Raw genomic sequence first — 12,642 nt, forward strand, 5'->3', positions numbered from 1 at the left:
TACTTCTGAGAGAGAAGTTTTTCATTTGGGCATATCAAACTTCCCTGGTGAATTGGGGAAAATGGTGTTAAACAGAACCTCGTGTCCAAGGTTACTGGTAGTACACTAAAAATCACAGCCAAGTAGGTCAATCTTGGCAGGAAAAGTGATGTGGTGGGTGAGATAGTCATTTCATAAGAATCAAATATTGAAAATAGGGAAACTGATCATTACTGTCTCCTACGTATGATGTGGGGTTATACATAGTTAATTTTCATATCAAATATGAAGTCAGATCCAATGTTTCGAAATTTCCTGTGTAAAGACAAAATATATACTAAGGTTAATGATATAACTTGACACTAGTGAGACATTTTTAAAAAAGATTTATTTATTTTTTCTTTAAAGTCACAATTACAGGGAAAGAGAGTGAGACAGACATCTTCTACCTGCTGCTTCACTCCCCAAATGGCCGCCATGGCCAGGGCTGGGCCAGACTGAAATTTGCAGCCAGGAGCCTCTTCAGGTCTCCCACATAGGTGCAGGGGTCCAGGGACTTGAAGCATCTTCCACTGCTTTCCCAGGAGATTAGCAGGGAGTTGGATCAGAAGTGGAGCAGCCGTGACATAAATTGGCATCCATATGGGAAACACATGCCACAGGTGGAGGGTTAGCTGGCTATGCCACCACACTGGTTCCAGAAACCATGGTATTTTAAAAGCACACACCTGTTTTACTGTCACATCTAGAGCTTTAGAATTTATGTATTTATTTATGCATTTAAAGAAGAGAGACAGAAATCTATCCAGTGGTTTGCTTCCCGGGTACCCCTGACAGCTGGTGCTAGGCCAGGTGAAGTTGGGAACCAGGAACTCCATTCATGCCTGCCACTTAGGTGGCAGGGTCTCAGACACTTGGACCATCACCCGCTGCCTTCTGAGGTATGTGGAGGGTGTTACCAGGAAGCAGAGCTAGACCTCCAAGCCAGGCATATGGAATGCAGGCACCCCAAGCAGTGGCTTACCCAGCTAACCCACAATATGTACCCCTTGAATTTGTCATTTTTGAAGGGTTGATTTCCTTTCTGACCATTGGGAAAACATACTGTTCGTATCTTTTTTCTCCCGTGTGGTTCTTTCTCACTCTGGTTTGATGTTTGTCTGGATTTCTGTTCCCGATGCCCTGGCTCTGAAGGCTAGCACTGTCCTTGACTCAGCTCTGCAGGTGTTTCTGTGTGTGTGTGTGCGTTATTGATTGTATTTTCTATAACTTTTGGGATAGAGATTGCCACATCAGCCTTCTGTTTTTAATCGTGTACTTCTTCAGGGTCCAGATGACTTGGCACTTCCATTCTTGGTTGCAGTACTTACAGTTCTTCAATGGGTCTGATTTATGGACTCTGTTGGAAGGATTTGGAGTAATGTGTACTTTAGACACTTTTCCTATGCGGGTGTATCATAGCGCCCTTGGTCGGGGGATGGGGTCAGCTACTGAAGTTCAATGCTGCTTGGGACATGGACATGCCCTAGCAAAGGGCGTGGCTTGAGAACCAGCTCTGCCATCTCCAGTCCAGCTTTCTGTCAGTTGGCACCCTGGGAAGCAGCAGTCAATGGTGACTCAATTAGCTCTGTTCTGCAGCCCGTGTGGGAGACTCTGATTGGCTCCAGGCTCCTGACGTGGCCTGGCGTGGCCTGGCGTGGCCTGGCGTGGCCTGGCCTTGACTGTCACCAGGATTAGGAGAATGAACTTGTGTATGGGGGATCTCTCTGTTTCTGCCTCCCCTTTACCCTCGCCCCATCCCCCCCTCTATGCTTTTAAAATAAATTAATTAATGAAAACATGAATACAGGCTTTAAAACACAAAAGCTTATTTGGGGGCAAATATTTTTGCAATTCATGCACGTGAGAAATCTGCAAAAAGTTAATGGCAAAATGTTTTCTGCGATTTCTATGCATAAATCTGTTTTTGCATCGAGATAAACTAATCTTTTAATTTAAAATATCCTTGTATAAAAGAATATTGATATTAAAGTAGTCCTGTTGCCTTCTAATAATTTAGAATTGTCTACAAATATAGCTAATGCATGTCCTATGCAGATACAGGGGATGGGTGAGAGATTACTCAAAGTTCTTAAAATCCATATGGATGCTGACACCCTGGTTTGGGATAATGTGAACAAAGAATGCATTTTACCTGTGTGTATTGGGAATTCCCAATCCTGCCTCCAGATTCTGTGGTTTGTTCGGGTTCTTGGGGCCTCAGTATGTGGTTACACTCAGGATATAAAGTAAAATGAGCTTCCCTTGGCAGTCAGTTGAGTTTAGAACATGAGAGTCGAAGGTAATTTTCTCATCTCCTTTATCATACCTTCTGAGATCTTCATTTGGAGCTGTGTAACCTGTGATGGACCTTCAAATAGCCCATTTAAAATTTGAAAGTAACTTGGTAAGAAAGAGGTATCAGTACATGTATTTTTCTCCTTTTATGATTCAGTAATCTCCTTGATACCCAGGTAAAATGGATAATGTATATACGTATGTCACTAGGAAACATCTGGAAAGTATTTTCATATTTACCTTATTGAAACCCTTCCATTTCTGAATATTTGCTTTTCAAGTTTGAATATTATATTAAGGCAGCCATTTGTCATTCTGCTATAGCATACTAAAAATTTAGAAATGGTGGCTTGCACTGAAAGTGTAATTTGGTAGTATGCCTGTCTTAGATCAACATGTGTATGTATTGAGAAAGAGCAATTGGCTAAATTTTAATCATAAATACTGTGTGAAATGAGCCCCAGATGCCAAACGTACATCTGAGTAAATTTTTTTTTGGAAGGGAACTTTTTACAAAAAGCTTCCTAAAGCATGGTCTTTCAAGTCATCAACATGTGGAGTTTCAAAAAACAAAAATTTTTCCCAACAGGTGGGAAGGAGACAGCAAAAGCAAGTGTGGAAGACTTACAAATGAAAAAGGTTAAGAAGAAAAAGAAAAAGAAACACAAAGAGAATGAAAAACGGAAACGGCCGAAAATGTACAGCAAGTCTATCCAGACCGTCTGCTCAGGATTACTGTCTGATACGGAAGATCAGGAAACCAAAGGCAACCTAAGCGAAAACATGCAAGACGATGCTGCCAAGCCCTGGGATGCCAAGGACTCTGAGCCCAGAAGGCCAGAGAACAGTGAGTCTCCATTTGTGGCATTAAAGGAGCCACGAGTGCAGAATAACCTCAAAAGACTGGACACTTTGGAGTTCAAGCGGCTCATCCACATTGAGCACCAGCCCAACGGGGGTGCCTCGGTGGTCCACGCCTACAGTAACGAACTCTCCCACCTGTCTCCCGTGGAGATGGAGAGGTTTGCGGAGGAATTTGTGGGTCTGGTGTTCAGTGAGAATGAGAACGCTTCTGCTTTCTATGTAATGGGTATTGTTCATGGGGCAGCTACTTATTTACCTGACTTTTTAGACTACTTCTCGTTTAATTTTCCCAATTCGCCAGTGAAAATGGAGATATTGGGAAAGAAAGATATAGAGACAACGACTATGTCCAATTTTCATGCTCAGGTAAGAGGTTTTGAGTTTTCTTTTCTACAGTGAGTTTTAATTATATGTCTTAGACAAATTTCTGTCCTTTGTTCCTAATGTGGCTGTTTTTCACAAAAAAGGTAAGAATACGATGAAACCATTGAGATGTATCAAGAGCAAATTACTTCTTGATGTGAATATCAAAACCTGAAACTTTAGTTTCTACTTCATCTGTTTTATTTCTTAAAATAATTAGATTCTGTTATCTTTTTTTTTTTTTTTGGCAAGGATTTAGGTAGGACCTAATGAAATTGACCCTGTATTTTTTCCAGTTCTTCAACAGTTTTTTTTTTAAAGATTTATTACTTATTTTGATTGGAAAGTCAGATATACAGAGAGGAGGAGAGACAGAGAGGAAGATCTTCCGTCCATTGATTCACCCCCCCCCCCAAGCGGCTAGAGCTGCGCCAATCCAAAGCCAGGAGTCAGGAGCCTCTTCCTGGTCTCTGGCGCAGGTGGGTGCAGGGTCCCAAGGCTTTCCTCAACTGCTTTCCCAGGCCACAAGCAGGGAGCTGGGTGGAAAGTGGAGCAACCAGAACATGAACTGTCACCCATATGGGATCTCGGTGCATGCAAGGTGAGGACTTTAGCTGCTAGGTTAGCACGCCAGGCCCTCCTTCAACAGGTTCAATCCCTGAAAATGATCTTCTTGCTTTCTGTTGCCTTAGCAGTGTTTAGTACTAGGGCTGCTGATGTGCAGCAAGTTGTTTCTGCGAAGCTGACATTGTGTGTGAGTACTGATCTGAGTCCTGGCTGCTTCACTTCTGGTCCAGCTCCCTGCTCATGCGCCTGGGAAAGCATTGGAACGTGGCCCAAGTGCCTGAGCCCCTGCCTTCATGTGGAAGGCCTGGACGGAGTTCCAGGCTCCTGGCTGCAGCCTGGTCTATTCTTAATCATTGTGGCCATTTGAGAAGTGAGCCAGTGGGTGGGAGATAGCGCTCTCTCTGTGATTTTGCCTTTCAAGTAACTAAAAATAAATGCTTAGTGCTGGGTCCCTCACATAGAAGTTGTGGAAGAAGTATTGAATATTTATTGTAATATAAGGAATTACCATTTATTGTGTAAGAATGTGCATAAGAACCTCTACATAAGAAAATCAGCAGTGAGGGCATGTGTTTGGTTAATTTCCATTTCCTACTCTCTGTATGACATAGAACATATTGGAGATGCTGGATTCTTTAATTGTGTCGTTGTGGGCCAAGATTGTAGTGTGAATGAGTCCTGAACGAACCACACATCTTGGTTGTTAGCACCTCCTTGGGCTTCTGGTGAACCATGTGTTGCACAGAAGAAGCTCTTCAACAGGTGCCTGCTTTGTGTCGCCAGCTGTGGCCCTGGCCTCATGGCTGTGTGATCTACCAGCTTAGTGATTTAGGTACATCAGCCTGGGTCTGTGTTGTGATGTAGTGGGTAAAGCCGTCCACCTCAGCATCATCCTGGAAGTGCAGCTGCTTGAGTTCATCTGCTTCCGTCCTGATCCATCCCCCTGCTAATGGCCTGGGTATCCCGCAGAGGATGGCGCACCTACATAAGAGACCAGGATGGTGCTCCTGGCTCTTGGCTTCTGACTTGGCACTTGCCAGTGTGGCCATTTGAGGAGTGAGCCAGCAGATGTAGGAACTCTTCTCCCTCTCCCTGCCTTCTTCTCTCCTTCCCTAAACTCTGCCTTTCAAATAAACGAATCTATCCAAAGGTCAGCTTTTGCTTCTTTAGCTTTAGAATGAATGCAGGAGGCTGTGTGCAGGGTATATACTTTGATCATGCTCTGATCATTCCCGAGGTTGGGGAAGAATACCTGCCGAAAACCTGCCTTCAGCTTCTCCTCTGATTCCCTCCACGATCCCAGGAGAGATGAGTGGGAGAAAAGCAGGCATGTGTATTGAAGTCAGCTTATTTCTCTTTCTGCTCTCTGAGTTCCCCCCGAACAAGCTCTGTATCTTAAGTAGTGTCCCTGCAGGAATTGAGTTTTTTTGTGGTTTTTTTTTTTCCCACTAAACTTTCCTTTGAAGTACATGCACAGAGAAAACCACACATTACACAAGTATTTGATGAATCTTCATCAAGTGAACATGTTGGGGGTGTGAAAATAGAACATTGCTGGTAGTCAGAAGACTTTTCCCCAACCTTTTTTTAAAATCTCATTTTGCCGGCTTCCCAATCCCACACACCCAGGTAAGGTCCAACTTCGCTTAGAATATCACTGGTAAATTTGGCATGCTTTCTGACCTTTGTTTATAAGGATCCCAGTAGTGTGTGTATCGTATCCGCTGTCCTTCCCTCAAGGTCCTGTGTGTGACATTCATCCATCTTCCGTGTAGCAGTGTTCGTTTCTTGATGGCTTAATGATTTTTTTTCATGTATGACTCTAGCACAGTTGATCGCGGTTACTATAGTGTTGACTTTGGAGCTGTTGCAACAGAGGAGCTGGAAATACTTTTATAATTGTGTGTGGGTGACCAGTGTGGATCTTGAGTCCCCAGGATCGGAATTTCTGGATCAAAAGCTATGCAGATACTCAGCTTTGCTAACTATTGTCTGTTTTCTAAAGTTACCATAACCAGTTGACATTTCCACTGGCATTTATTTCACATCCTGGGCTTAGTAGAATTTGTATTTTTCATGTCAGGCATTTTGGTGACTAGGTAGTAATAGCTCAGTGTGATTTAATTTCTGTTTCCCTGGTGGCCAAGGAGGCCAAGCGGTTTTATATATGATTATTATTCAGTTAAATATCCTCTTTTGTAAATTACCTACTCTTTTGTAAATTACCTAATCTTCTGCCCATTTTCTTATTTGCATATTTAGGTCAGAATCTTTTTCGTCAGCTGAATGTATTGCAAGTATTTCCTCTAACTGGGTGTCTTGCACTTTTAGGGGCTGATTTGTTGATTTGAAAGACTCATTTATCTGTTACCTAGTGAGAATGGCAGAGGGGCATGAAAGAGACGATATGACAAAGGCAGAGAAGGTAGGAGGGGGGAGAGAGACGCTGAGGGATCTGCCATCTGCTGGTTCACTCCCCAGATGGCCACCACGGCAAGCGCTGGACCAAACCGAAGACAGAGTCGGAATTCTGACCAGGTCCTGTACATTGGATGGCAGGACCCAAGTGGTTGAGCCTTCAGTTGCTGCCTCCCTTTGTATGAGCAGATGCTGGATTGGAAGCGGAGGTGGGACTTGATAGCAAGCACTTCGTTCCATTATGTAGACATCCCAAATGGCAGCTTAACCCACTGGGCTGCAGCAGCCACCTCCCTTGCACTCTTAGGAATGCCTTTAGAATTCTTACAATTGATGTAGTCCGTAATCATTTGTGCTTAGTACTTTTAGTGGCTTCATTCAAAAATCTTTGCCTACTTGAAGGTCATTATTATGTTATCTGGAATTTTTTTTTTCCTTTGGAAACTTAGTGTCTTGTCTTTCACATTTAAATATCACCCTAGTCATAAATCATTTGGCTGTATACATGGGTGTGCAGATCTAAGCCCTCTAACTCCATTGCCCTACTTGTCTTAATCCCATCCTTGACCCTTCACATTTCCATATAAACTTTAGAATCATGTTTTCAAATTCCACATGCAAATCTTCTGGGATAGTGATTGTATGATGCTGATTCTGTGGCTAAGTTAGAATTGGTAACCATCATCTTGAGCCATCCCAGGGTCAGGTAGTCTCCTGTATTTCTCTCTCCATTTTCTCTCAGTATTTTCTGACCTTCAACGTAGAACTTTTGCATATCTTGTGTTAGATTAATTCCTAGGTATTCCATTTTGTTTATCAACCTTGAGAACTTGGAAGCTCTCAGCACTTGTTAGAACATGACATTCACACTCACCTTGAGAAATTGAAAATGCATTTTGTACCTCATTTCTCCCCCCCCACCCTGTTTTCTATATCTGTGGTATTATGCATCTACTTGAGATTTGCAATGGGTAGCATTTAGACTATCTAAAATTTAGAGAAGACTGATTTCCGTTTCCTGGATTCATAGAGTGAGACGGCGTAGTTTAGTTCTGTCATGTAGATCAGTGGGCACACTGCCTGGCAAATTTGTCTTCAGCAAAGGAGGATAATACTGATTGAGCCAGTGTTCTAGAAGAGGGAAGGGATGGGAGACCAGTATCAGAATGTAGTTTCAGTCAGTGTCAACCATCACAAAAACAAGCTGTAGGTGATGAAGTCAAGGATTGTTCCTGGGGCCGCTCAGCAGGGAAGCTTGCTGTGCTAATGTCTACCACGAAGAACTCCTTTAGTCCTGAGTCAGTGATGCTTCTATGGGGCACAATGAAGGACAGCAGTAAAGAAACTTTTGTAAAATGTTGTAATGTAAAAACTAATTACTCTTATTAAAGACTTTTCTACCTTTCATATGCTAAAAAAATCTTTGATAGTTTTTTTTCTTAAATCATCCCACAAAACTGTATTCAAAAGCTCCAAAAACCTATGAGAAGAGAAAAAATAGAATGGAGTTGGTAGAAAAGAGTAAGAATCCACTGTTTATTATTTTATATAATTTTAGGAAAATATATTTAATCCTTAAAGACAAATGGAGATTCTCGCATGTGAATACTTGCTCTAATGGGTACAATTATATAGAATGCTGTTAAAATGTCTGCCTTGTTTTCCTCTATGTTCATATACAGAAGATTGTAACACTGTATATAATGCATTCATTTGAATTTCAAAAGTTTAGTCAGACGCCAAGAGAACCGTGGCCACCAGCAGGGCTGGTGTGTGCGCCTTGTGCTGTGGTCATGGACGATGGTGGCGTGAGCAGCATCCCAGGGTGGACAGCCATGGTCCAGGCGACCAGTGGCTCGTGGAACCCCAGCCAGCTCCATCAGACTTGGTTCTTCCTTCCCTCGCTGTCCCCACCCACTCCCTCTTGTCCATTCTACTTCTCTGCCCTCCTCCTTACCTCCCATCCATTTCCTTTTCTTACAGGGCAACCAGATAATTTGCCTTAAGGTCTGTGGATATTAGAAGATGACACCTTATTTAGCTGGTTCTATAATCTTTCCAGTGATAATATTTACTCTTTTAGCATAATTGTACTAGATGGTAGGGATACAGAAAGGCAAGCAAAAGTTTAATCAGTCAGAAGTGTCACTTTGTATGGAACCAGTGTGCGCACCGAACTCTATATTAAAAACTATGAAGATTAGGAATACTGAAGCAGTTGTCTTATTGTTCCTATAATTCCAAACTCTCAATCTTACTTTCATTTTAATCCTGACTCTTAAGTTGTTAAGAAATTTACATCAGTGTTTTCATTGATTGAATGTCTGCTCTTCTGATAGTGAAGATATTAGAAAGATAATATCATGTGTTTGCCCACTTTTTGGAAGATTGAGAGGAGAAAACTGACAAGTTTGCTGAATTCCTCCTAGCGCCATTCGCTGTGTTGGATGTCGGGTTAATGAAGACCGTTGTGTCATTCAAGCATAGCACCATAGGTTGTAACGAAGAAAAGAGCTTTATTACCCTTTGGTGTGTTAATTTTAATAATGCGCTGCTAGTTTCTTGTTGTGTTTGAAGTTTACATGTGTGTTTTGGTAATCAATTGCTAACTCAATGTCAGTACCCATTTTGATTGGAAAGTGCGTGTTGGGTGTGATGGAGAATGTCTCCCCCTTGTGGCACGTTCATTGGTGGAGATCTTCGAATGCCTCAGACGCAGGTGTTGCTTTTAAAGGTAGGAGATTCCTCTCTCCTGTTGTCACCCTTTAAAGCAAAAAAACAAAACAGGAGTAAAACCAGCAGAGCCTCTTCTGCCCTTCCCTCAAGTTAGGGGTCTGGCAGTTATCCTGTTTGCGTACTATCTTCAGGTTGATGCTGACCGTATCCTCCGTTGTTCATTGTCTATTGTTTACTTATTAAAATATTCAGAGGAACTTTTCTTACCATGGGATATTGGTAGAGACATCACGAAGACAACGCAAGAAAATATGTTTTTGAAGTTAAAGTAGTTTATGCCATGTTAGGCCAAATAAACGTATTTGCTATGAGGCTTCTAGAAGACTTCGGTAGTTACCGTGTGTGGCAGTCCTACCAACCAGAAGTGGTTTCCAAACTCACGGGACTGCAGAATCCCTTTTCAGGAAACATATTTTGAGAAATGTCAAGTTGAAGTGAACCCTCCCCCTCCTTGGTTTTTAAAATAACTTATTAATACTCTTTGTTTTGTCCTTTGCTGCCGCAGCTTTTGTAATTTACAAAACAACAGGTTTTATGGATTTGGGACAAGGAGGCTCTATGAACTGGTAGGAAGATGACTGTTTTAATGTAGAAGGCCGGCCTCAGAATCACACATTTGTGGGGTTTTTTTTTTTGACTTAAGATTGTAGGTGGGCAATGAATAGAGCTTTAGTTGAAACATAACATAAACATAAACATAAACAGTTTGTTCTCCGTTGAGCGAAACCTCTGAAAGATTCCACTTGACCCTTACCTGTGGTGAGAAGTCCACTCTCTGTTTTTCCTCCACGTTTGTGCCAGCCATAGATTACATCCTGAAGGAGAAGTGAAGGGGCAGACAGGATGGCCGTGGGTCTCTGGTGGGGGGACAGGGAAGCCATGTGGAGGACATTGAAAGGCACCATCGAATATACACATTGACAAAAACACGCTAAGTGACGATCCTCCCGGCCTCGTTCTCTGGTCCTTTGGAGAGCTCACATACACAGCTAACGCAAGAGGAGCCGTGTGCCTGAGAACGGCCCCTGTAACTCGGTGCGTCTCTGTTTTGGAAAACACGTACGTATTCTCATGCAGTGACAGGTCTTGACTTCTTTCAGATTCATCCAAAAAACAGAATCAGGAAACCAGTAGTTTGATCCATCTTTCCTGAGGTGCCTAGAGCATGGTGATCCTCCCATCCAGCTGAGAGATTTTGTTTTCAGATGAAGTGATGTTTCTCAATAATGAAAGCATACAGCCCGAAGTGCCAGGATGTGTCAGGATCCGCGGTCTGTACTGAAGATGTGCACCGTCATTTAACTCTAGTCCCGACTGGTCGTTGTAGTGCTGTAACAGCGACTCCCCGAAAGGTACCCCAAGTTTTTGCCTCTTGTCTTCTCCTGTTGCCTGCCATACAGATAAGTTCTGATTGTGTCTAATATCAGAACTGTGTGGAAGAAGAGGCGTTTGATGAGACATACTCTCTCTGGCAGTTCTTTGGGCTGTTTGGAGAGTCACCTCTTTCCTCCCTCCCCTCTACTTACCTGTCCTTTGGTTCTTTATTTTTAGCTTTTAATAAAAGTAATATAGTTCATGCAGTTCTAAGAATATGATAACATTCTCTTCCTCTGTTCTTCTGTTTCTCCCCCAGCCCTTGGGTTCTTCAGAGTCAAAATTTGCTCAATTTCTTCTCTCTCTCTCTCTCTTTCTATACACACATGTATATATAAAATATGAGTTTTAGAGAACTTAGGGTTTGTGTTTTTATGGTATTATGTTTTGATTTATTTCACGTAATAGGTGAATTGTAAGTATTTGCTATATAATTTAGTAACACAAGTGTCATGAAAATCAGGAATATTTGTGTGTTTCTGAAAAGCGTGTGCATTTTGTTCTCTTTTGAACAGCTGAAGTGCCTCCTGTGTATTTTGTCAGGTTCATGCTTTTAAATTAGGAATGCTTTGCTATGTGAAATTTGCTGTGTTTCTCCTTGAAATGGCTTCAGTCAATTTCGTGTGGATTTGAGATACTGAGTTCCTGAACTAGAAATTATGTGTGGTTGTAAGGAATAGTGTACTTTACCGTTGAGATTACTTTTTCAGATTTTTTTATTTTGGTCCTTAGAATTTGATTTTAAATGTAACAGCACTTGAGGCTATCCAATTGATTGTCATAGAGTTATGGTTAATATTTGGAGAACAAATGTTTTGAAAGATAATTACAGTTTTTGATGTAAACATGACTGAGAATGCAGTTTTTATTAAAAAAACAAACCTTTTTTTTTTTTGTAAAGATTTATTTATTTTCATTACAAAGTCAGATATACAGAGAGGAGGAGAGACAGAGAGGAAGATCTTCCGTCCGATGATTCACTCCCCAAGTGAGCCACAAAGGCCGGTGCTGTGCCTATCCAAAGCCAGGAGCCAGGAACTTCTTCCAGGTCTCCTATGCGGGTGCAGGATCCCAGTGCATTGGGCCGTCTTCAACTGCTTTCCCAGGCCATAACCAGGGAGCTGGATGGGAAGTGGAGCTCCCGGGATACGAACCGGTGCCCATATGGGATCCTGGGGCGTTCAAGGCCAGGACTTTAGTCGCCAGGCCACCATGCCGGGCCCCAAACCTTTATTTTCTAATGGAATTTGCACTTTTTACAAAGATTTATTTGAGAGAGAGGCTGGAAGGCAGGGAAGGATTGAGGTCATCCTTGGATTTTAATAATGGGCAGATTGGATCAGCTTTGTATATCCAGCAAAGTGTGGTTAAAAGAACAGAGAGATTTTACTTACGAAAAAAAAAAAAACACTAGTTAGTTGAAAGAGTTCCACAGAGAGAGGGAGAGACAGGTTTTGCATCGGCTGGTTCACTTCCCAAATGGCTGCAATGGCCAGAGCTGAGGTGGAGTGCAGCCAGGAGCCTCTGGGTCCCTTAGGCAGGCTGCAGGAGCCCAGGGATGTGGGCCATCCCGCACTGCTTTCCTGGTAGCATTAGCAAGTAACTGGTTCAGAAGTGGTGCAGCTGGGACTGGGATCAGCCCTCATTTGGGATGCCGGCACCACTGGCTGTGGCTTGACGTGCTATCCCGCAGCACTGACCCCGAGAGAGATTTTACTTTTAGAATACTAATAAATGATGGTCATAATCTACATGCATGTATGTTTTATGCCATGAGACGTGAAGAGCTAGGCGTGAAGATTCAGGTAGAGTATTTGAGACTGTAATACTAGCAGCATCTGTAGCATTTCCAAAATCAAGCTTGTCTCTTAAATCCTTTGAACTAGAATATGAATTTTAATAGGATCGTACTTTTTTTTAAGATTTATTTATTTTTATTGGAAACTCAGATATACAGAGAGGAGGAGAGACAGAGAGGAAGATCTTCCATCTGATGATTCAATC

The 12,642-nt window shown here is 42.3% G+C and overlaps 1 protein-coding gene across 1 annotated transcript in view; it reads left to right on the plus strand.

Moving 5' to 3' along the window:
* Positions 1-12,642, plus strand: part of RSBN1L (round spermatid basic protein 1 like) — a 37,749-nt gene that overhangs the window by 16,272 nt on the left and 8,835 nt on the right. Inside the window, exon 3 of the mRNA XM_004591348.4 lies at positions 2,906-3,546. Within this exon, the coding sequence (XP_004591405.2) occupies positions 2,906-3,546 (641 nt within the window). The remainder of the gene's footprint in view (positions 1-2,905; positions 3,547-12,642) is intronic.

Source organism: Ochotona princeps, chromosome 32 (genome assembly GCF_030435755.1).
Source record: "Ochotona princeps isolate mOchPri1 chromosome 32, mOchPri1.hap1, whole genome shotgun sequence".
In the NCBI taxonomy this organism is placed as follows: Eukaryota; Metazoa; Chordata; class Mammalia; order Lagomorpha; family Ochotonidae; genus Ochotona; species Ochotona princeps.